The 26,590-nt window shown below is 40.6% G+C and overlaps 1 protein-coding gene across 1 annotated transcript; it reads right to left on the bottom strand.

Moving 5' to 3' along the window:
• Positions 1-3,061: 3,061 nt before the first annotated feature.
• Positions 3,062-25,520, bottom strand: rsl1d1 (ribosomal L1 domain containing 1). The gene is made up of 9 exons (XM_048552373.2): positions 25,455-25,520; positions 21,382-21,521; positions 19,588-19,726; positions 18,652-18,800; positions 16,472-16,573; positions 14,228-14,321; positions 11,834-11,959; positions 6,089-6,283; positions 3,062-4,788 (listed from the first exon to the last, which is right to left on the bottom strand). Exons 1-9 carry the CDS (start codon positions 25,476-25,478, stop codon positions 4,636-4,638), a joined length of 1,122 nt encoding a protein of 373 aa, XP_048408330.1. The 5' UTR covers positions 25,479-25,520; the 3' UTR covers positions 3,062-4,635.
• Between the last annotated feature and the right edge of the window lie 1,070 nt (positions 25,521-26,590).

Raw genomic sequence — 26,590 nt, 5'->3', positions numbered from 1 at the left:
CTAACCTTACTTGGAATGCAGAGAAATGTGGGGCTGAATAATATTCTTGCCCTGTTCCGAACATCTGACATTCATAAAGAAAGTGTCACAAAGACTCATTTCTTCCAGAGTGGGTGCTGGATGGCAGGAACAGGAATGGAAATCAAAACAAAATTAAACCCACAACAAACTCAGATCCCATTTGGTGTTTCACTTCATTCTGCACAGCAACCCTGTGAAGGAAAGCTGAATTTTTAAAAACCAGAACCTCAATTATTTATTAAGATTGTCAGTACTAAAGTTGCTCCTAGGAAATAAATCCAGATGTCTGTACTAAATATTATAAAGTTTCCATTTCCACACGCCAGTGACACCCACATGTTGTGAAAGAATAAAGAAAGCCAGCTGCCAACCGTTAAGTAGTTCCAGGATTTTGATGCAACAATGATTGAGAAACAGAGACATGTTTCCAAGTTAAAGTGGTGTGTGACGGAATAGAACTTGTAGGTGGTAATGTTTCCATGCACCTGTTGCCTTTGTTCTTCTTGGTGGGAGAGTTTGCTCATTTGAAAGGAGCTTTTTAAAGGATTTTTCACATGGCAATATAATGTAGACAGGGATTTAGCGAAGGAGCGGGTGAATATTTAAGGGAGTGAATTGGATGCCATTCAAGTGAGCTGCTTTGACCTGAATTAAGTATTATAGCAGCACTCATCCAGGTCAGCACAGTATTCCATCACACACCTGAATTGTAAGTTAGATGGCTTTGGAGAACCAGTGGGTGTTCAACCACAGACTACTCAGCTACCAACATGCTTCTGTAGGTGCAATATTTGAGTGGCTGGTCCGGTTACATTTCTGGTCAAGGGTGACTGCCAGGATGTTGATAGTAGAGGAACTCTGCAATGGCAACTTTATGGGGAGACTCTCTCTTGCTGGAAAGGGCTATTTACTGACACTTTTGTAATACTAATGTTACCTTTTACTCAGTGGTCCAACACTGAATATTTATCAGGTCTTGCTGCAGTTGAAGAGTCCCAAGGGGACCTCAATACTGTACAATTAAGAGAGAACATCCTCACTTCTAACCTTATGATTGAGGAAAGGACATTGATATAGCAGAGGTTAGGCCTGGGAAATCCTCTAAAGATGCGCTGGGTCTAAGTTGACTCACCTCCAAGAACCACAACTATCTTCCTTTGATTCAACTAGATCCAACTCCAGGCAATAGTTTCCTCCTCCTTCCCATTGACTTCAGTGTTACTAAAGCTTTATTTATTAAGACTGTCAGTGGTAAAATTGCACCTAGGAAATAAATCCAGATGTTTGTACTAAATATTATAAAGTTTCCATTTCCACACGCCAGTGACACCCACATGTTGTGAAAGAATAAAGAATGCTGCCTCCGTATCACATCAGCTCTGTGCCCACGTTTTCATGTAATCATGTCAGGAGCCATGCCATCATAGCTGAATCCAAACTGTGCATGTATGGCTGGAGATGTGCTTGGATCCATCATCACTGACAATAGGGAGATTCACAGAGCCTTCTCCTGCTGTCAGTATTTAACTGTCCACCACCGTTCACAATTTGTTGTGGCAGGACTGTGGTACTTTAATCTGATGTGTCAGATTGAGATCCCTTAGTTGTCTATAACATTCTAGTTCCACTGTTCAAGATGTATGATGTAGCTCCACCAGCTTAGCATCTCTACTCAGATGTGCACTCTCTACAACAGCACTCATTAGACCAGAGTTGGTCTGCCTGGCTGGAGGCCAATTAAAATGTGAGGGGAATATCCTGCAACACAACGTTGTAGATTATAGAACTCAATTCTGTTGCAGCTGGATGGTGCAGTGTCTTAATAATGTTCTGAGCTGATAGATCAGTTCTGAATTTATCCCATTCAGTACTGTACTAGTGCCATATAGGATAGATGGAGTTTCAGATTGAAGATGGGACTCTGCCTCCAAGAGGATTGTGGGGCAATCACTTCTAGAATTGGTGGATAGGTTTTTCGCCAACAGGTACAATGGTCAGGATAAAACAAAATGCATTTTCCTTATATGCCTGTTACAGATTGTCCCAACAGACATATCCTGTCAAAGCACTAGGTATTGGAGAATTAAATATTCCACCCACAGTATATTCTGTGCCCTGGTGTTGAACTTTCAGGCACAGTGATTCATGAGGGAGGGTGGGCAGTCATACTCAGCTGATGCCATGAGGCTTCATGAAGTGAGGAATCCATGTCGACTATTCCAGGGGTCACTCCTTCCCTTTCACATGTCAAGAACCACTATCTCTGCTGGACACAGATGAGTATCTGGGGAATTATTGGAAAAGCATGATTTTGAGAGCGTGATTAAGTCAGGGTGCTCATTCCAGAGTCTGTGGATTAGCTCTCCCAGTTTTTTATATCAGACTCCAGCTATCAATGAGATGGCTGACCAGGCTTGATCAACCTCCTTGAACAAGTTACAACACACCTCCGCAGCCATCACAGTCTGAGGTAGGTCTTCAAACTAGACCTTCAGGCCTAGAGATAGGGACACTGTCAAAGCACAACAAAGATCGGGACTAAGCCAATATTGGGTGATTTTCTTTCTTAGTGTGCTTTTTCAACATTTTTCATTGCAGTTTGATATAACTGAACACCTGGCCAGTCCATTTTAAATAACTGTTAAACATGTTGTAGCTCCAGACCTGGTGAGGATTAGCATTTCTATTCCTAATGGACAATAATAAAGAAAATGGTTTCTAAGACAATCCAGGATGGGTCACTCGACCAGAGATGTTAACTGATTTCTCTCCACAGATGCTGCCAGACCTGCTGAGCTTTGCCAGCAATTTCTATTTTTGTTTCTGATTTGCAGCATCTGCAGTTCTTTCAGTTTTTAACAATGACAATCCAATCATTTTACAGTCAGCATTAACATTATTTTGTTTAATTAACTGAATTTAAATTCTTCAACTGTAAGCTAGGTTTAAATATACATCACTGCTAATAACGCTAAAATAATAAGTTGAGTTTTTAAATAAACCCATAACTAGCAACATTAGGACAATACACCCTGTATCTACACCCTAGTTTCTTACAAAAAATCAAAAATGACAAAACATACATCTGCAAATACAAAGCTACAACAGGATAAAAATGTTTTATTTGGTTTCTGGATGCCTGATATACTTTTAATAAACAAACGGTTGACTTGAGCTTACATTTCAATTGACAGTTCTCATGAGAAATATTTACACAGGGTAAGCATGAATGAGGATTAGCCAAGTTCAGCACATATATGGACGCACAGTTAATAGCACTGGAACAAATTCTGATGCATTACAAGCTTTGTATAAATCCTGCAATGGATTTCCCTCAAGACACAAACAGATCATTAAAATTTAACAGTCTGCCTTGTCTTATTTGCTTCTGACACATGCATTAAAAGAAGTGTTTTTGCTTGGGTGGTGTAATTGAAAGTTAGTGGGAACAAGTGATGCAAAAATTAAAAAGGGAGAACCCTTGACAATTTTACCCTACAGTTACTTTCCCACAGTGTATAATGTCTTTTCATCCATTTTGACTGCGACTTCAAATGTATTCCCTGTAATGCACACAGGTTCATATTCCCGAGCACCTATCACTGTTAAGCAATTAGTAAGCCTGCTGAAGCTGATGTGTAATGCTCTTTTACAGGAGAACAAGGGAAAAGAAACAAAATTAAGGATGAAATCAAGCCAATATAGAAATGAGATCTGATACAATCTGGGAACAGAAAAAGTTAATGTTTCAGGTAATGACGACTCTCATTAACAGCAGCTCCACAGATGCTGCCTGGCCTGATTATTTTGGGTCTTTGTTTCAGATTTCCAGCATCTGTAATATTTTCCTTTTACTAACGGTTATCATCAGCTCTAAGATAACTGTTGATCAGGTCCATACACTTTAGCTGGAAACTGGTGGATAACTAAGGGAGAATACAGCACAATTAGGCCAATACATAAACTATTACATTAGAAATAGCAATAACTGGTGACAGTTTACAAAGGAATGAAGATCTCAGCAACCTTTTTGTTTCTAATTTGCTGTTAGTTACAGCTGTTCCAATTCATACTCATAAATCTGTTAAACTTAGCACGTTATTCCTCAATTCCCATGATTTATGCACTGGTGACAATGCCCATTCTTCTGAAGATAAGACACTTTCTTCAGATTGTTTCCACAGTGAACAACAAACAGGTGTCATTTAAATTATTAAACAATGTCATGTATATTTAAACAAAGAGATTCAACACCATGTGTATTTGACAAACCACTTGTAATAGCAACGAATTTATTACCAATTTTGAATAAAGGATCTACATCCTACTCAAAGGTGAACTTTGTAAAGGCTACAGAAGATTTATGTCTTTCTAGCTGTTTTAAAATCATACATTGTATGAAAAATACACTCAGTCTCACTTGGCTTCTGCCACCAAGGCTCAAGCAGACCATGGACTCTCTTGTTTTTGTTTAGGAGTTTTCATTGCTGACTTCATAAATTTTTCTCCTACTGACTTTTGTTCATATTTTTCTAAAGCAGTTTCCTTCTCTACAGTACTCTCAAATAAGGAATTGATTTTCATTTCAAGGTTTTATGTCTGAAGGTATTTCCCTCATGAAGGTGGAGTTTGTAGTCCTTGGCTCTCCGAATTCTGTTTTGGTGCTTTCTGCCTTTCTTTGTGCTTTAATTTTTGTTGTTTCTTACCAACTGACTTCTTACTTCCATTGATTCTCTTTGGAGTGGTGTGGTTTTCTCCATTTAATTCCTGCTCAGCAAAAGAGAAAAAAAGTAAGGACGTCAAATAACCTTAACTGTAAACAGACCAACACATCCTCTCCGATCAGTTTTGTAACAGAACTCAATCTTCATTACCATAAATGGCAAATAGTTCACTTTAAATTAACTAAGTTCTACAGTCAAGTGTCTCTGTTGCGCACAAAATCACATGCTCATATAAGGGAGAACAATTAAAATTCTTACAACTTTCTACTCTTCATTGTATCATCTCAGCTAAGAATTCTCTTGACTGTTTATAAGGTTGGCAGAAGCCAAGTGAGGCTGAGTGCATTTTTCATACAACGTATGATTTAAAAACTAGAAAATCATAAATCTTCTGCAACCTTCACTAAGTTCAGCTGAAAATTATCCGGCCGGCATCTTCGACAGCAACTAATCGTATACCAAATTTAAAGTCAATGAGACAACACAATAATGACAACAACCAGGTCCATATGTGAAAACACCTAGAGATACAGAAATATGTGTTTAGCAGGGGGAAACAAAGTCCAGAAATGTTACACAACCCAGAGTAAAATTTGTGTCATCCAGCACATAGCAAGGACAGATGGTGCTAGAAATAAAACAAATACATGTTTACATGGGGAGTTATTACAACAGCAACAGTAATGAGGAGGTGTGGAAATGATGCGCATTGACTTATGCTGTAATGTTTTTGAGTGCCTCAGAAAGGAGGAGCTGATAGCGGTAGACAACAAAGAAATCCTGTATAAAGCACAGCAGAGAAAACAATCACTTAAAAGTGGAGAAAGGAATGGCTGACATGAGAACAAATACTGCACAGCATTCATTATGCTGCCTGTTCCTCTGGTACCACTTTCTGGCTGGTTAGAGTATGTTGCATTTTGTGAGCAGCTCTGCCACACACCCAGTTCGCTGAAGATGGAGAAATAAGTACAAATGCAATAAATAAGTCACTTTAACTCGGCAACAGTACGTTTAACTGAAAGTGAAAAAAATTTAAATAGAAAATAGTTTGCAACCAGAGGGCTATCAGTGATTCTGTCCAGTGGAGCATTCTGGTGCTACAGTGTTGGATAACACAAATTTTACTGTATGTGTTGAGCTGGCAACCCAAAATTAAAAAGGATTAAAATAGTTAATGAAATAATAGTGATGTCAGAAAACCGAACAACCTTGGAAGGAAAGAAGAGAGATATAAGCAACTGAATCCATTGTTTGGTTAAGTTCCAGATTTGATTAATCTATGTCACTGTTGCAGATTTCAAAAGAAGTCCTGGCTCATTTCACTGTGGGGGAGGGCTTACTTGCAATTTTGTCTTCTTTGTGACCGTTTGCTCTTCAATGGGAACTAGCTGTGGTATTTCTTCTTCTGTGGCATGTTTATTGGCAGTAGAAGGCTTTGATGTTTTTGGCTTCTTCGCCACTGTCTTAACAAGAACGCGACCAACAGCAGAAGATGGATTTTTTAAATTCAACACTTTTGTCTTCTTCTGCTTCTTCTGAAAAATGTTCATAGTGAAAATATTTTGAGATATTACTTAATTTTCAGACTGAAGTTGACAGAAAACACAGACTAGGTTTCTAAACTGAACAAGAATTACCATGTAATTAGAGTCTAGCTATAGGTAAATAGACATAAACTGTCACATATAACACTATAAAGTAATAGTTTAATTCCCTTATAAACTCCTAATTACTTCACTCACAAACACAGATGTAGAGACAGAGGAAAAACACAGACAGTAGGGAAAACCTGTAAAAGACAGCTCTGTAATCTTTGTCTAATTCTGTTGAGTTTGCTGATCCAAAAGTTTCTTGGATTTGCTTTTCTTAATGCCTCCACTGGCCCGCAAACAGCAGAGGGTGGCTCGATCACTTGTAAAATACCTCTGATTTATCAATTAAAAGTTACAGCTTACTGTGACTGCTAAAGGAAAGATTAACTGATTTTCTTCTGGTTTAAAGTGAGTTTTGACTGCAGAGAACAGACAGCCCACTTCTAAGCTTGTGGAGATCAAATCCTTTCTCTGTAACATTTTGCCAATTCCACATTATTCAGTTCCCCGACAACCAATCACATAGCAGTTGGAAGGCAAAACGCCTTTGTCATTGATGACAAGTCACTAGTACATAATAGTATTTCCTCCAGGCTGCACGCTATCCATACATGGCAATTGGCTCACTAATGCTATGTGCGACATTAACTTCTGGAATGCAAGTTTGTGCATGAACCACGGAGACATGTGCAGAAGAAATAAAATTCAGTAGGAACATTGGTCTGTGGAACAATCAACTTTACACTGCCACCCAGCTGCACCTGTATTCAGAACCACATCTCCAAATTGGTTCCAACCACTTCAATTGCCATTTGTTCAAACAATTATGATACTTGCAATAACAGACATGCAGCCATCTTTTCAAAACACTGGTTTTAAAACAGTCCTTTCTCACTTCAGTCCACAATTTTGGGAGAACAAAAATAAAAAGACATGTTCCTTACATGCCTTAATGAAACAAACCGTCATTTTGAAACAGTGTTTCAGTACAAAACAAGTGGCAGACAACAATAAAATGCAAAACTTACCATGATCCACCTTGCAGTCTTAGCATTTCTTAGGCTTCTAATGTATTTCAATATTTTACATTTGGGGCAATATATTTACAATTACATTATCTTTTCCAGTGAGATGAATAAGCTTTATGTTAAATGGTTGCAACAAGACTCCACCTGAATAGTCTTACATTCCAAATTTTAAACTTTTCAGTGAAGACCAGTGGAGTATAATCATTGTAAATTAGCACTTTCTTACTCCCAGGTCTGACAGACACTTCAAAGTGTTGAAGAGTCAACAACAATCTCAAAGTCTCTTTTTCTATGGTAAAGTACTTCTTCTGATATCGGCTTAGTTTCTTAAAGCAGTACCTCACTGGCCTCTGTATTCCCAACTTAGCATCCCAGAACAAGACAGCACCAATGTGCAAAACACCAGCATCAATCGACAATTTGAAAAGGCCTGGAAAATTCAGGGCAACTAGCTCATTTGTTAAGATTGCCTTCAGTTTCTCAAAGATTGCTTAGCATTCTGCTGACCTTATAATTTTTGCTTGTTTCTTTAACAAATGTGTTAAAGATTCAGCTATCTTGCTGAATTAAGCACAAATTTCCAGTAAAATCAACATGGTCTTAGAAGCCTCGGTTTCTCGTCAGTTTTATTATTAGGAAATTCTATTACAGCCTTCACTTTCACTGACCTTGGCAATTCTTCTCTTTTTGATCAACAATACACCCCAAACAAGTTACTGCTTTCACAAATTTACTTTTGGCTAAATTTATTATTAAACCAGCCAATGGTAATTGCTAAAAACCACAATACCTTCAGATGATGTCTGCATGAAGCTTACGCCATGTAGCACAAGCATTAAAAATAAAAGGTTGAAAACAATAATTGTTATTTTTACAGCAGAGGCAAAACCTTGCTAATAACAAAAGAACTGTGGATGCTGAAAATCAGGAACATAAACAGAAGTTGCTGGAAAAGCTCAGCAGATCTGACAGCATCTGTGAAGAAAAATCAGAGTTAACGTTTTGGGTCTGGTGACCCTTCCTCAGAACTGATGGCAACTGGGAAAACGTCAGTTTATATGCAGAAAATAGGGAGGGTGATGGGGTTGGGAGTAAATGATAGGATAAAGGATAGATCCGAAGAGATAGAAAAGCAGTTGGATAGACAAAGGAGATAATAACAATCTGGCTACGAGGATGAATAGCTGTTAATGGGCACTGTTACTGACTAACAATAGACAGTGTGTAGCGGCAGGCTATGTGGTAACTCAATATTGAGTTCACTAATTTTAGGGCCTAAACTCTTCCATGTCCCAGCACCCCCACCCCACACAGGCCTTGTTACCACATAGCCTGCCAGTCCACACCCCCTGTTGTTAGTCACTAACAGTCCCCATTTATAACTACTCACCCTCCCAGCCTGATCGTAGGCAACTCCTTTGTCTGTCCAACTGTCTTTCTCTCTCTCTTTGGGCTCTATCCTATCGCTTACTCCCCAGCCCACCTACCTCCCTACTTTCTGAATATAAACTGATGTTTCCCTGCCACAATCAGTTCTGAGGAAGGGTCACCGGACCTGAAACGTTAACTCTGCTTTCTCCTTCACAGATGCTGCCAGACCTGCTGAGCTTTTCCAGCAACTTTGTTTATGTTGTTGTATATGATAACAAGGCCTACTGAGTGTGGTAGGGAGACTGGACATGGGAGAGTTTAGGCCCTAAAATTATTGAACTCATTATAGAGTCCAGAGGGTCGCAAGTGGAAAATGAGGTGTTGTTCTTCCAACTTGCACTGAGCTTCACTGGAACACTGCAGCATGTCACTGTCAGAGATGTTGGCCAGGGAACAGTGTGTTGCATTACGGTGGCAGGCAACTGGAAGCTCAGGGTCATTTTTGCGAGCAGAACGTAGATGCTCTGAGAAATGGTCAGGCAGTTTACGTTTCGTTTCCCCAATGAAAAGGAGACCACATTGACAGCGGTGAATGCAGTAGACTAGATTCTGGTACGTGCATGTGAAATGTGGCTTCACCTTGGAGGTATGTTTGGACCCTTGGAGAATGGGGAGGGAAGAGGTAAATGGGCAGGTGCTGCACCTTTGCCAGTTACAGGCAAAGGTACCATGGGGCTGCTTCAAAATCTCCCCTTCCCCCACCGCATCCCAAAACCAGCCCAGTTCGTCCCCTCCCCCCACTGCATCACACAACCAGCCCAGCTCTTCCCCTCCACCCACTGCATCCCAAAACCAGTCCAGCCCGTCTCTGCCTCCCTAACCTGTTCTTCCTCTCACCCATCCCTTCCTCCCACCCCAAGCCGCACCTCCATCTCCTACCTACTAACCTCATCCCACCTCCTTGACCTGTCCGTCTTCCCTGGACTGACCTATCCCCTCCCTACCTCCCCACCTATGCTCTCCTCTCCACCTATCTTCTTTTCTCTCCATTTTCAGTCCGCCTCCCCCTCTCTCCCTATTTATTCCAGAACCCTCACCCCATCCCCCTCTCTGATAAAGGGTCTAGGCCCGAAACGTCAGCTTTTGTGCTCCTGAGATGCTGCTGGGCCTGCTGTGTTCATCCAGCCTCACATTTTATTATCTACCATGGGGCTGTGTTGGGAGTGAAGGAAGCGTGGACCAGGTGCCCTGGGGGGTATGCTCCTTTCAGACAGTGGACAAGAGAGGGGAGGGGAATGTGTACCTGGTGGGAGCATCTGATAATTTTCTGGATGTGGATATTGGTGGGATGGTAGGTAAGGACAAGGGGAACCCTATCGCTGTTCTGGGAGGGAAGAGAGGTGGTGAGGGCGCAGGTGCAGGAAATGGGTTGGACCCAGTTGAGCACCCCATCGACAGTCGTGCTGGGGAATCCTTGGTTGAGGAAGATGGTGGACATTTCAGAGACTCCCTTGTCAAAGTTGGCCTCACCTGAACATATGCAACGGAGACAGAAAAACCGAGAGAATGGGATGGTGTCTTTACAGGAAGCAGGGTGTGAATGTGTATACTCCAGGTAGTGATGGGAGTCAGTGGGTTTGTAGTAGACATTAGTGACCAGTCTATCACCAGAAATGGAGACAGAAACGTTGAGGAAGGGAAGGGGGGAGTCAGAGATAGACCAGTTGAAAGTGAGGGCAGGGAGGAAATTGGAAGAAAAATTGATGAACTTTTCCAATTTCAGATGAGAGAGGGAAGCAGCACCAATGAAATCATTGATATATCGGAGACAGAGTTGTGGTGGGGGCTGGAATAGGACTGGAACAAGAAATGTTCCACATGCCCCACGACGAGACAGGCATAACTGGGGCCCATGTGGGTACCCATGGCCACCTCTCTGACCTGAAAAAAAAAATGAGAGAAGTTAAAAGTTGTTGAGGGCGACGACGAGTTTGACAAAGCAGAGGAGGGTGAGGACAGCTCAGGTCTTTGCTCCAGGGAGAAGCGGACAGGCCCTACCCGCCTGTAGGTAGGAAGCTGGCTCCTGCCCCAGAGAGCTCAATTCCATGGGTAGGGATTGGACCAGGAGAAGACTAAGTGAAAGCAGGAAGGGATGAGCTCTGTGGGGCAGCTGCACTATGACTCAAAGTGCAATGCACCTTGAGGGCAATTTGGCACGATTTTGAACAATTGATAGCAAACGTCTCCCAGTCAATACTCATCCACTACTGCATTCCAGACAAGGAGTCAGATGGTGAGGTGGAGCTGGGTATAATCAATGCCCAGTTTTACTCCTCTACCACTATCAGCTTTTCATCTGACATCACTATTCCATCTTCTTAAATATTAGAAAGACTAAAAGTACCACAAACTCCATACATTTGCATCTAATTCTCTACTACATTGGGCAGTGCCCCAAGCCGATCTGGACAATTTTCATTTTGACATCCTATTCAACTTGGTATCCACTCTAACATTTACTGCTATCGCAACCCTCCTACCATTAAAGTCCAATAATACATCATCTCAGCTGACGCTTTGACAAAATCACAAGAGAAATGCTGCAATGTCAGAAGTGCCACCTCATGGGTGACATGTTAGACCAAGACCCCAGTTGCCCTCTCTGGTAAGCATTACCAACTCATTCAAAGAGGAATACGGGAGTTCTTCAATGTCTTGGTTGGTATTTAACATTCAACTAGGCAGTATAACAGAATCTCGGATCATTTATTTCATTGTTGCTTGTGAGATCGCACTTGGTGCAAATTAGCTCAAATTTTTCACATAACTGTGATTTTGGATATACTTCATAGGCAGTTAAACCTTTGGAAGGATTCAAGGCATAGAAGACACTGTAGCAATTTAAGTCTTTTCACTGTCAGCATCTGGCTTCTCAAGCCTCCCCTACGTGCTTTCCAGCTTATCGATGTTGAATATGCTATGCCAATGCAGAATTTTGTTACAGTAAAGCTGTCTTTGCTGCAATGCAAGTGAGCTCTAAAAGAACAGCAGCTTTACTGCTCTTTTGAAAAAATATGAACATTTGTTTACTTACTTGTGTGTGGGCAGCCTTTGGAAGGCTTTCCTGCAGATTGTGAAGGTTCTGCATCCCAGATGCATAAATGGGAAGCGCAACAGAAGCTGGTGTTTTCAAATGAAGAACCTTCACATTTTTCCATTGCTGCCGCCAGAAAAGGAAACATTGTTGAGACAACTTTATGAAAAATTTTACAACATTTTAGCAGATCCTACTATTGAGAAGATAGATAAAATCAGTTATTTTCCCTCAACAAACACTGCAAAGTTTATTTCCCATATTTTGATGGTCAGGTTAGCAAATTCACAAAAGCAACAATTTGTAATCACATTTGGGAAAGTGTTAAAGAAAAATAATTGGATGGGAAATAATATCAAAAGCTGGAATACTAATGGTAAATCTGGTGTTCTCACAAAGCAAATGATACATGGTGAAAACATGTTTAAAAAATCATGGGACCTGGGTTTGAAATAAAATTCAAAACGCTCGAGGATTAGAGTTATCAATATGAAAGAGTCAATCATCCTCAGCTGTTTTCACCACCATCATAACCTCCTTTCTGATGGTAACCCTTAATTTGCTTGAAATCCTTGTCCATTTAACTCGAGTTCTCATTAATAATAAAATTGTTAAAAATTCCAAACACCTGGGACCAGATGAGTGAATGAGGTGGTCTGCATTTGCACATTTGGAATACAAGAAATCCATGACAAATATTAGATCAAGTCCCTGCACCTTGCTTTTTAAAAGTTTCTTCAAGCGGTTTTTGATGCGAAAGTCTCCTGCAATGACTAGTTATCCTCAAGATTAACCAAACATTTCTACACATTATTAGCCATAAATATATTAATGTCATTTCAGTTCTACTTTTTGTACAACTTTTACAATTTTAGTTACCAAAGGGATCACTGGAGTAGAAAATAACAATTTTCACACTATTGCAAAACAACTTGACCTACTAAGACATGACATTAGATTGTTTGGTGTTGTCAAGTAGAAGCCTTATTTTACATCTAGCTGTGCTATATCCAAGTGGATTTGCAAACTACAGACGCAGTCATCAGCATGGAAAATGAGCACCAGCAGCTTGTGGAAACAAATGTCACCAAAAACTAAAAAATGTAAAGTTGCATTTTTAAGAATATTACTGACTGCAGCTTCTCACTTTTCTCCCCTATGCACCACACAGTAAATTGTAAAGGAAAAGAGCACACCAAACATTGCTGATTTGAAATATTTGTGATTACCTCTGTACTTTGTGCAAGTTTGCATTTGCAAGATATTCCTTAAATCCAAAGTGAAACTAAGATAATTTGGGAAAGAGAGATAATTGGAATTCCCAACTACAAGATCATTAAACTCACAAGAAATCAGCATGACTTGAGGTTGCTAGAAATAAAGGGCTCAGGTAACAGGAAAAGCCATCAACAGGGATATGACTTAATATTTAGACAGTTGTAAGCTTGCTAACCTGAAAGGACAAAGAGTAGATAATGGGGCTACTTAATTACAGCTTGTGATATGCTTTGTTTCTGCAGCAAAGGGAGAACAGAGAAGGTATATTTACATGTGTATGTGTCACACAGTTGAAAAGATTGAAAGCTGAAGATAGGTTTTGAACAAAGATTGTGGTTTAACAATTTTACAGTTGCTTCTCCAGTTTTGCCAGAGCTTTACTGTGTAAGACATAGAGGGGTCGAATAAGAGTGTCTTTGGGGAAGTTTCTACGATCAAGTTACGGCAGTTCATCAATAATCTGCTACTGCGGTGTTAGCATTAACTGGGACTTAAGTGAGATAAAGGCAGCTGATGAAAGAACTCAAAAGCCAAATCGACTGAGTGGAAAAAGTGAGAGGTTCTACACATTGGTGGCATTGTAAGTGGTGCCACATTCGCATGGGAAGTGACAAGTGCTTGTAATTTCCTGTGACTGCTTTTTATATTGACCATTTAAAGAGAAGTCCATCTTTGTCTCTTAATATATGTTTAATTTTATGTTGACTTTGGGTTTGATTGTCACAGTAACAGTTTTAAAAAGTAAAATCCTGTCCCTCAATTCCTTTCCTCTGAGGCATTTTGGGATTCATTTCTTCTCAGATTTATGGTCTCTATGGATTTCATTTATTGTAGCATTTTACAGATTCCACAATTGAATCAGAAACTCTTGTTTAAAATACCAATTTTCTATCATTTGTAACAGCCTACCTAGACTACACTAAAGAGAATAAAACAAAAAATTGCTTATTACTGCAATTGAGGAGAGTTGGGGGAAGGAAAAAGCAAAGAAATGACAACCGACGTAATAAGTTAAAATCATCCTGGGTGTGATATACATACAATTCAAAGGATAGTTACACCTATTTACATATGTGATCATCTCTATTCCCAACAAGGCTACAATTTTCTACATACCATGGGCAACTTCTGTGCAATAACATGAACTGCTGCAATAACATTTTCCACTGCTTCCTGGGACTTCATTCCAGTATGAGCTACACGGGAGGCACTAAGAAAAAACAGAAAATATCCCAGGAAATTACCTGTTACACAAAGTATAGCAAACCATGAAATCTCAAACTCCACATTCCGTAAAGTTACTTCACAGTAAACCAATAGTGAGCAATTAGTATTTCTGAAATTATCATTTGGTAATTTAATCAACATCCACAATCTGTTTAAATTTCCACGGCACAGTGTCTGATGTTGACCACAAGTGGAAAAAAATCCAGAAGCTGTCCCAGGATAAAATGAAGTTCAAGGCCATCATGTCCATGTAGAACAGTAAGCCTTTGGCAAGGCTGCAGAGAAATAGACAGGCGGGAAGCACGGAGCAAGTTATTTAGACAGTCCTGACTGACTGCAAGCACAATACAGCATTTATATGACTCCACAGATAAATTAGATGTTCAGAAACAGATAGGGAGCAGACATGTTTTAAAAACATGCAGGTTACTGAAACAGCGGAACCTCATTATAATCCCATCAGTTTGTGCTATTGTAGCCAGCAGCAGTTCACTGAATTTAAAATAATTTCTACCAAGGATCTATCAAACCAATGATCAGACACCCATTTCAGATGAAATAAAAATACAAAACTGGTCCCGATTTTGTCGCGATAACCTTAAAACTCTTATCATTCATTGTCATTACTTCTCTGAAGTTGAATGCTTAGTCCTGATAGTACCAACAGTTTGCACGTACACAGTACCTTTAATTTGATAAAATATTAAACATTGGAACCTGCACATGCACAGTTGAATATGGAAATCCAAAACTCATTCTCAGAGATTCTATGCTTAATTACTAAATCTCTTAAAGTCCCTCATTTTCCAGACAATTAGAAATCAGGGAGATAATGTGAACAAACCTGTTTTAGCTTTTAGTCTAGCTGCAAAACTTGTCCTTAGTTGAAGGATCAAGGGGGCAAAACTTTAAGGAGAAAGGCAGGAGACTTACGGGGGTTTCAGGACAAATCTTTTTCACAGAGGCTCGTGGAAATCTGGAATGCACCACTTGGGAGGGTAGTTCCTTATGGAAGCCTTATAGCCTTTAAAAGTAGTTGAATGAGCACTTGAAATGTTATAACAATCAAGGCTACGGGCTAAGTGCTAGAAAGATGGACTAGTGTAGAGTTAATGTTTTGTTCAATGTGCCAAAGAGCCTCTTATGTGCTGAATGAATCTAAATGATCATGAAAAAGTTACACCTTGCAGCATGAGGTGTACTAAGTTTCAATGGTTGCAGTTAGTTCATAATTAGGAATCATCAGACTTAAAAATGAATGTTTCACCTAAAAGTCAGTGGAGAAATCATAATTTCTTTTAAAAAAGGTGACATCTCAGCTTCTATCTTAATCCCACATACATGCTTCAATCTTTATTTTATGCTTTGCAAATCGATAAAAATGAATTTCTTTTATCTGCCTTGTTTTCAGTCCATCAGAATGTTTCAACATGACTAGCCACTCATTAACTAACTATACCACATTTGCTACAGAACTAACTGGTCCTGTTCACAAATGTTACTTCAGGCCATTCCCCGCCCCACCACCAAATCCTACATCTTTTTACCTCTTAACAGTTAACCCTGAAGCTGGCCCTGAAAACGATAAGAATGTTGCTCTGTTCGCTGACATTTCAAATCAACAGTCTAATTTTAAATTGCTGGCAAGTGGAGGAGACCATGTGTCAACTAAAAGAGCAGCTGATTACGTTGTCCACAAACACATGTGGAATTAAACAAAGCACTGGTATCAAAGCATGTTTGTGATTAAATAAGCTGTGCTGTGCAGTGAGTATGAATACTAGTCAAGGCAGTATGACTACTCAAGATATAAGCAACAATGGAAATATCCAGCACCTTTTGTGCTCAGAAATTTGGAAGAAACTAATGTCTTCAAATAAAATTAACAAAGGAGAAAAACAAAGTCTTTTTCAAAATTAGCAACACCAGACTTGTCTACAACAAAACCTGGAATGTTGCATATCTGCAAATCCAAACAACTTAGACTTCTGCAGGAACTTTCATTGTGTTACTTATCAACTCCATTTGGATATGTTTTGCAAATGAAAAGGAAACGCTTTCCGTAGTCAAAATGCAGTTAGATCTTCTCAAAATTGAGGAACACACAATGCAGTGATATGCCTCAATACTCACTAACAGCTGCCTTTCTTGTTCACAAAAAGGGTTGTACCCTGGATTAATCTGTTCAGATCTTTTGTAAGCTTCTTTGAAGTCAGCTTCACCGACTGAGGTGCTCTGAAAACAAAAATCAAAACAAAGTTGAGTAAACCATTCACAAGAAAATGTCAGAAAATTGCACAGCTATGCTGCTTACAAAGGTGATATTAAGAGTTTGAGAGAATTTCCATATATGCCAGCTACAGGTTTTCCAAATGAGCTATGAAGCCACAATATTCATGTTTTACATTTATGTAATTTTGTGCATTTTCACACTTGCATATTAACTTCAGAAAGAAACACCGTCTGCAATGAAATCGCCTTTGCACACTGTCTGAATTTAGGTAGGAAATTTCATCACACACTTACTTATGTGGCTGCCTACATAATCAAGATGACAACAACTATTATAAATCTGCATCGAAGAAACAGACATGATGTATTATTAGCGCTCAATCTTACTTTCAACCTCATGAAGAGTCATTGATTAAATGGCTGAAGATGTTTGCGCCTAGGACATTACCCTGAGAAAGTCCTGGAGCGATATGTTGCAAATATGACGACTCACCTTCAACCATCACAACCATCTTCCTTTTATTTAACAGGAATTATATCTTATGTTTTGGGATACATCAAAATCTAACCAACACCACTTTTGGTCTAATTTGTTGAATTTACTTTAGCAAATTGTGAGAGGAAATTACTGGGGTCCTGACACAAATTTTTGAATTGTCTCTGCCTGCAGGGTAAGTTCCAGAGGGCAAGTATTGTAATTCAACTTTACAACAAGGGTTATAGAGATAGGCCAGTGAATCTAAAACAGTGGGTATGGAAACTACTGGAGAAAATAGTAAAAGGAAATAATTTTTCTCCTTCAAAGAGGCAATGTTTGAACAGGGATATTGGCACGGCTTTGTCAGGTGTATGTCACGCCTAACAAATTCTATGTGATTTTTCAAAGATGTGCCCAAGTGCGTAAATGAGAGTAGAGTATTTTATGAAGTTTATACGAACTTCAGCAAGGCCTTTGGCAATGTACCACATGGGAAACTGATAAAGAAGGTAAAAGGTCATGGAACTTACATCCAAAATTGTCTTGGTGACCAGAGACAGAGGATGATGCCAGGAGGCTGTTTGTGTGACTTGAGCTTGGTGTGCATTGGCATACAACAGAAATAAGTGCTGAGTTCCTTACTGTTTGCTATTTTCATAAATGGTGTAGAGGAGTATGATAAATAAGTTTTCAGATTACAGAAATATTGGCTGGGTGGTTGCAGTGAGGAAGAAGGTGTTAGGTTATAGGACAATATACAGAGATTGGTCAGATGGACAGATTAGTGGCAGATGGAATTTAACTCTGATAAATGAACTGATGGAAGAAGGAACAAGACAAGGGAGTACTCAATGAATGGCAAGACACCAAGAAGCAAAGCAGGACAGAGTATATAAGGTAGGGTATAAGACGACATGCAGGACACTGCCTTTACCAGTTGTGCCATGGATTATAATAGCAAGGAGATCATCTTGGAGTTGGACAGAACTTTGGTTAGGCCACACTGGAGTACTGTGTGCAGTTCTGGTCACGTTACAGGAAGGATGTGACTGCACTGGAGTGGATGCAGAGGAGGTTCACCAGGATGTCGCCTGGGATGGAACAGTTTAGCAACAAAGAGAGGCTGGATAAGCTCAGGTTGTTTACTTTGGAGCACAGAAGGTTGAGGTGGAGCTGACAGAGGTCTATCAGATTTTGAAGGGCAAGAACAGGTTGGATAGAAAGCAGCTGTTCACCTTAGTCGAAGAGTTAATAACAGAGGCATAATTTTAAAGTGAAAGGCAGGAGGTTTTGAGGGTATTTAAGGTTTAGCTTTTTTGTTCAGAATGTGATCGTAGTCTGGAATATATTACTGGAGGGTTGTTGGGGCAGGAAACCTCAACTTTCGCAAAGTACTTGGATGAGCACTTAAAATATCACAACATCCAAGGCTATGGGCCTCGTCTGGGAAAGTGGTATATTCTGGGTTGAAGGATCTCTTCTGCACTCTAAGATGAATTAATTTTGCAATTAAATAGTTGTTTGTTAGTACAGAACATCAATCCTGCTGAAGGAAAAGGCATTTTAAGAATGGAAAAAAAAACAATATAGTTATATGACTTACTTTTTAGAGTTGTAAAAATGTTTGCCCAAATGGGAAGGTAAAAGTCGTCTTATTCGGTCATCAGCCAAGAACAGATCGAAACTGCTCAACAAACGACGTTTTGCTTCATATGGTTTGTATTCAGTCTTCAGTGTCTTGTAGGGAATGACCTAACAAAGTAAATAAAACCACTGTATTTGGACTGGATTACTATTCTACCAATGGGAGGTGTGACTTTAGTAATGTACAAATTCATCAACTCCTTAGTAACTAAACTTCGTTGCTTGAATGCCTTTTATTTCACCCTATTTCTTCGACAACATGCGCCGTTGTATTTGAACAAATCAACTTCAAGAACCATGGCTGTGAAAGGTTGAAATAGAAGCACATTACTGAACTTTTGAATGGGTTTTAAAATTACACACAGGTCTAAAATCAAATAAAGAAGAACTGATCAAAATCAAAATCATTTTGAAATTACACTGATCATCACTTCACTTTCACTGTGAGTTAAATAAACAACTTTCAGGTCTATTGAGTGAGAAAGAGAGCGCAAGAGAGGGACAGAATGTGTGGGTGAGTGGGGGGGGGACCTATATTTACCTTAAGTTAAAAACAATACTAAAATGGGGATCAAAATGCATCTCAGCTTACTGGTTGCAAAGCATAATCAGAATTGGAATCTTTCCCATTTTTGGACACAGAGCTCAGTAATTTCCATGGGGACAGGTATGCACAAAGGGCAATTAAGTAGACAATTGCTTAGATCTTCCCTGTCCATGCTCTGGTGATCACAAAGCTAATGAAGAATGCAGCTAATGGTTTACCACAAATTCCGATCAGCTATTATTACTACACAGAATTGGGTTACAAAATATCAACAATGGGCAAAGTAAAGATAAAATGCACAGGTAGTTTTAAAAGCAAGTTTATAACTTGCATGAACTAGAAGCCTACCTGTGTTATATTCTTAATGCCATGCTTGCTGAGAAGCTTTTTATAGAATCTCTCTGTTTGATCTGCAGTCATATTTGGTTCATCTTTGGTGAAGAGACAAACTTCCATTGACTCTGATCGAATTCCATGAGGCAGATTTCTGCAAAAATAAAACCTTTTCACCATCAGAGATCAAAATTAGCTACATTAACCAACATAAATTTCCTGTTATTATTAATGTTAAAATTCCAAATAATGCAGTGTAGAGTGGCATGTTAGTATACTAATCAAAATGTAAATGAATTGCTGGCACCTGCTGGTCAAACAATTCTCCATACATTCTTCAGAGAGAGTAGGAACTGCAGATGCTGGAGAATCTGAGATAACAAGGTGCAGAGCTGGACGAACACAGCAGGCCAAGCAGCATCAGAGGAGCAGGAAAGCTGACGTTTTGGGCCTAGGCCTTTCTTCAGAAATTTTCTGCTGTGTTCATCCAGCTCTACACCTTGTTATCTCCATCCATGCTGCTACATTTCCTCTTGTACAAAATGCCTGAAATGTGGCAAAAAGCTTCCTGAGGCATTACTAAAAATCAGTATGCAACATACTTTCTTGCTTTACTTACATTTATTAAATTTTTCAAACACAATTTAGTTTAGAAAGTCTGTTCTGGATGTTCCTGATGAACGTAAGCATTTCTCAATGCTCAATTCTATCTCAAATTATGGACACTGAAGAGCAGAAAAAAGTAATTTATCTTGAGATCACTGAACACATTCCCAACAAGTGCAATTTGTGATCAGAGATTCTAAGTAGGTTCCCATTCATGAGATAGCTTGCACGTCTCAAGTTGATTGAAAAAAATTGTGACTAGAGGCTCTAGTATCTTTTCTTTAATACAGTGAAATCCAGCATGTCTTAGTAACTGACCTACAGCAATTTTTATCAATTCTAATTTCAGACTTCCCATGCAGCTCCCCTCCTCTCTAGATGTATAAAACCGAGATCATTTGGACCACCTCAATCACTGCACACTCAAACAATTCTTCGTTCAAAGAATCAGAACTATTACCAAATTAGAGCAGAGAGTGGGAATACAAGAATCATTTAAGTTGGTGCAAAAGTAAATAAAATGTCCATCCAGATAGCCTAAATCAAACCAACTTCAGATTGTGTCATCATGCATGAGACCACAAATTTAAAAAGTAAACAAATTCTTTGCTAGGTTAATAAAAGAATTGCAGATGCTGGAAATCTGAAACAAAAACTGAAATTGCTGAAGAAACTCAACAGTTCTGGCAGTGTTTGTGGAGAGAGAGCGAGCTTTCTGAAGGCTCTGAAGGAGGATCACTGGACTTGAAACATTAACTCTGATTCCTCTCCACAGATGCTGCCTGACCTGCTCATTCTGTCCAGCAATTTGTTTGTGCTACATTTCCTCCCCCATCCACCTCCAAGGGCTCTTCATACATATTGTCTGTTCTTCAAAGGTGAGGACGACAATCTTCATCATCTGCAGTGTGTGGTAGGGTTCCAGTGATGGCTAAGGCCAACTGGCCACTGCAAGGTTCTGTTTCAAGTAGTAATATAATACTACAAGCAACCAGGTTTTGGATGAGCTGTTACTTTGGGATTTCCTCCCCTCATATACACTTTTCATTAAGGTTACAGGAGGAGAGGGGCAAAAGAGCAAAATTTCACCAGTTTGAAATAAAGCATCAACTGTTCCAACATTATTACAAAAGCTTGCACTAGGTCATGGAAACAAATAATTTGGTGCATCTTTTATGTTCTGTTTTATTTCTATTGGCTTACATTTTGATTGTTTGCTCCCGATTTGGAATCTTCCACACTGTAACATTCAGCATTATGTTCTCATTTTCATTCAGGAATAGCTCTGCATCTTTCCTGCTTTTCTTCACGTATGCCTGCAGGGCCTTCACAGCCTTAGCCACCTGATGAAGCAAGGCAGGAGGGAACATCAACACAAACTTATGCAACATTTTGAGATAAATAAACCAGTAAATTTTCCATTAAAGGAACATTCTAGAGCTGCTGCTTTGAATGCAGTTTGCTCCATCTGTCTGAAAACTGCAAATTTGCTCTTTGGCATTGCAAATTCAAAAGACAGATAAAGAAAAGCTTCTAATAATGCACTGTGATCACTTTCATTCTTAGAAAAATCACTTCATTGCATCATTCTTAGAATTTTCTTTCATCTGCTCCTGAGGATCCTAATGTTTACCAGATACAAACAGGTCATTAGTTGAGGTTTCATGTGATTACTGACAGCACTATAAGTGATTCACATTCTGCCCTCAACTGAGATGTTTAATATTATAATAAATGTAATATTTCTGGTGCACAGCCTTCATTGATCCCTTTATGGAGGCTACACATTTGAAGCAATAGCTTGCCATCTCTCTTTACAGATGTTGACTGATCTGCGCAATTCCTTTTATTTTAGATTTTCACTGTGTACCACTTTTATTCTAGAAGGAATTCAGGAGGCAGTGTTGATGGCCTAGTAATCTCAACCCAGGTGATTGCACTGGAAACATGAGTTCAACTCCCAACAATTAATAAAAGTGAAATTAAAAGTTAGTTTAATGTTGATTACAGAATCATCATTGTTGTAAAAATCCATTTGATTCACTAACATTGTTCAGAGAAGGAAATCTGCAGTCAATATCCCCACGCTACTCAGATCACGCATGTCATTTGGCGTGTTCATGTAGTGATATCCTGTTCTGAAAGCTGCTGCAGTGCACAGACCTCATAGGTCTGCACAGCGAAACTTTTTTTTAAACACAGGGAACAGCGTTGTATAAGCACAGACATCAAAAGCTTCTACAAGTATATGAACAAGGAAGAGAATAGTGAAACTAAATGTTGGTTTTTTTTAAAGAGGATGAATAAAGCAAGGTAATTATGGGAAACTCAGAACCAGCACTAAACCAATACTGTCTTTGTTTTCACAAAGGAAGATAATAACTTCTTCCCAAAAACAGCCTCGATTCAATCACTCATCACCAAATCCTCAGGCAGCACATTCCAAATCCAGGTCCTAACCAGCTGCTGCACAACAGGTTTTCTCCCTTCTGTGTCACCATCGCTTCCTCTGCCATTCACCTTAACTTGATGTTCTCAAGTTCTCCGCCTTCAGCTGTTTCTTGACGTCATGTGGAGTGAAATGAATTATCTGAAGACTGGCAAGTGTGATGCCGGGGACATCTGGCTGAGGCAAAGACAGGTCAGCCACTCAACACTTCTGGCTGAACATTGGTGTAGCTGCCCGAGCCTTCAGCACTGACGTGTTGGGCTCAATTATTGAAGATGGGAGATATTTGTGGAGTTGCCTCCTCCAGCAAGTTGTTTCACTGTCGCACACCTTTCATGACTAATCAAAGCAGGAGCCCTTGCTAACTTTTCATTCATTTTCATTCTTTGATCAGTTTTTCTTTGGAGCATGAACTGGGAACTGAGAGCTGAAGATGACTTTTAGACCGAAGATGACTGTGGGTAACAGCTTGTGTTAAAAGCAAAACAGATCAAACAAGCTTATGTTTATTCACTAGGCCAGATCTGAAGTTAAATGCAGGTTGGTTCCCGGCCAAAAAGTTCTGCAGATGCTTCATTGCGAGGGAAAAGCTTTAGGTGTAAACTGATAGCAGAACTGACTATAAAGAGGTTCCAGCAAATCTGAAGACCTTATGCTGAAGGAGATGTCAGATGTTGAATGGTAACTGAGATCTTGTGGAGGAGATGGTCAGTCTGTCAGGGAATGGTCAGGGTTCGAATTGGTATGGTGTTTTTTGTGAGAAGGAATCTGGTTGTTAATGCTAGAGCATGATGAAAATTTGAAAGTTCCCATCTAACCATCCATGAGCTGCTCTTGGAAGCTCAGAGAATAGAAAACGTAAGTTTAAGCATCACTGCCTTTATCTGAGTGAACTGTAAAGGTGACCCTGATCAACATCTTCAGAAAATCAACTTACAAACCACCAGCTATGCCTCTAGGACAACGCATTGTGAAAAGCACTTAAGCAATCTGGCCAGTCTGTTATTTTCTTTTATTTATCTGTCCATATTTTACTTGAATGAGGCTAAAAACAAATATTTTTGTGTTTGTAGCACAGACCAATTAGATTACTCTGTTGTTTAATTCAGACAGCACCTTACTTTTTGGTGCTGCACCTGGCATGCCCTCCTGCACTCTTTATTGACCAAGTTCGATCCTTGGCTTCATGGTAATAGCACATAGGTGTATACGTCAGGCCATAAGTCTATACATTGTGTTAGAATACAATTCTGCAGCTGTTGGTGGTCCACAGGACCTCATGACTGCCGAGCCTCAAGATCCCAGACCTGTTTGATGTCCCTCCCATTTAACATTATGATAGCGCCACACAACATGATGAAAAGCTTCAACTGGAAGACAGGGCTTCATCTCCACAATGTCTGAGTGCTGTTCACCCTTACTGACGCTTTGAACACAGATGCATCTGCAGCAGGCACGTGATTGAGGATGAGGTCAAGTATATTTCCCTCCCCCCTCAAACAAAAGCAGAATGTGCTGGAAAAACTCCACCAATGGGAAGAAAACAGCAATGGGAAGAGTTAACAATTTGACTCCAATGACTCTATTAGTTCTTCAGAGCTGTTCTGGAAAAGGGTCATTACACTCAATGTTAATTGTACTTTCTCCCCCCAGATGCTGTCAGACTACTGAATTTTTCCAGCAATTTCAGTTTTTGTTTCACATTTCCAGAATCCACAGTTCTTGGTTTTATTTTCCTTGTTGTTTGTTCTGTCACTCTCCACCATCACCTTGGTCACTTGCCAGGGCTTCCTCCCTGTGTTCAATAAGACGGTTGGGGGTGGGGGGGGGAAAGAGAGGTATTAGTTGGCCAGTTCAGACAGCAGCTAAAAATTCCAGATTATTTTCCCAAATTTAAATTCCATAATATGCTGTATTGTGATTCAGACCCAGGCTCCCATCCTCAGTCTCTGGAATAACAGTCCAACAAGAATAAATGGAGTATCCCTGGAGCACTGAAGGCTGTGGGGTGACCTCGTAGAGGTTTATAAAATCATGAGGGACATGGATAGGGTGAAGAGGCAAGGTCTTTTCCCTGGGTTGGAAGAGTAAAAAAAAACTAGAGGTCACAGAGTTAAGGTGAGAGAGGAAGGATTAAAAGGGACATAACGGACTTTTTTTAAGAGGGTGGTGCACGTACGGAATGTGCTGCCAGAGCAAGTGTTTGAGGCCGATACGATTACAACATTTAAAAGGCACCTGGGTGGGTACGTGAACAGAAGGGCTTCGAAGGAGATGGGCCATTTAGGATCTCTGCTCGGCACGGACGAGTTGGACCGAAGGGCCTGTTTCGGTGATGTACATCTCCGTGACTCTAACTCCCCGCCATGGACGAACCCATTTGCGATGTTTTCCCACAGAATGATAGAGGTGTGACGGGGGAAAGGGAGGCCATTCAGTCCACCGGGTCGGTACTATCCGTCCCGCTTGCCTTTCTTCCCGGAACCTTGCGCGCGCTCCCTAAAGTGCGGCGTCTCCCACAGAAGGGCACACACAGTAGCTGAGGCAGAACCGGCGTTTTATGAAGCTTCATCCCGGGATTCTGCCTCTCAAGCTGCCCTACCACCACCTCGTGGCCGTCTCCAATGCGGTGATTACGGAGATCTGGCGGACCACGCGAGTCCCCTGCGCCACAGGCCCCGAGCCCGCGGGTATGTTCCGTTCCTCTCTCTCTCTCCCCCCCCCCCCCCCCGGGGCCCAGGCTGACGGCTCACTAGCTCCCGGGATACTCCAGCTCGCTGAGGGAGGGTCCGGCCGCTCCCGCTCCCCGCCTCCCCCCGGCCTTTACCTGCTCGCTGTCCAGCGCCGCCATCTTCCCCACGCTCGGAGAGCCGCTCCCGCCTGCGCAGCCGCACAAACGTCAACAACAAAACTTTATCAACAGCCACCGGCTGGGGCCGCGTGAGCTCGCGGGCGGCACCAGCTGGACAAGGGCGGCTCTGCAGCTGGAGGGAGACTCAGAGCTGGATAGAGATCCGTCCTGATCGAGAGAGACCAGCAGAGCTGGACAGACAGCTGATGTGACTGGATCTCGCACCAGCAAACTCAGCTCGCCTGCTGTGAGGGAGTGCTGGAGAAACTCAGCAATATTTGCATAGAGAGAAACTGAGTTGATATTGAGTATAACATGCCTCTTCTTTGCAACATCCTCTTTTATTTTGCTTTTATTTCACCAGTTTAGTTACCAGCATGAGGAACTTTAGTAGCATAGACAGATTGAAGGAAGTGGGAATATAAACAGAAGCTCAGCAGGCCTTGCAGCATCCATGGACTGAGAAACAAAATCAATGCTTCAATCCCATATAACATTGTTACTAAGGCGGGGGTCGCAAGTGATGGTTCTATTATGCAGAAGCAGTTGGAGAGGAGCAAGGGATCAAATGTGAAAGGTGGCAGAAAAGCAAAGCGAGTACAAACGGTTGTGGAGAAGATTATGGACTGGTAGGTGTTAAAAGCTGAAAATAGCTCAGCTTCAACATAGCAAACTGATGGAAACAAAACACTGGGAGGATGGAATTGTATCAGAGATAATGGGAACTGCAGATGCTGGAGAATCCAAGATAATAAAATGTGAGGCTGGATGAACACAGGCCAAGGCAGCATCTCAGGAGCACAAAAGCTTTTGTGCTCCTGAGATGCTGCTTGGCCTGCTGTGTTCATCCAGCCTCACATTTTATTAACTGGGAGGATGGGGTGAGGACAGAGTTCATGTTCTGAAGTTGTCGAGCTCAATGTTAAGCCCCGAAGGCAGCAATATGCCAGTTGGAAAATGCTGTTTCTCCAGCTTGCATTGGGCTTTTCTAGGACACTGCAGTAGGCCTGGGACAGAAATCCTATTTCAGATCTTCAGTATCAGCATTACTGAAATACAAAGTACTGTTGAAACTCAACAGGTCTTGAAGCATCTTTAGTTCTGCAGAGATG

Source organism: Stegostoma tigrinum, chromosome 23 (genome assembly GCF_030684315.1).
Source record: "Stegostoma tigrinum isolate sSteTig4 chromosome 23, sSteTig4.hap1, whole genome shotgun sequence".
NCBI lineage: Eukaryota > Metazoa > Chordata > Chondrichthyes > Orectolobiformes > Stegostomatidae > Stegostoma > Stegostoma tigrinum.
Note: the sequence above shows the minus strand (reverse complement) of the source record. Positions and strands in the feature narration are given on the sequence as shown.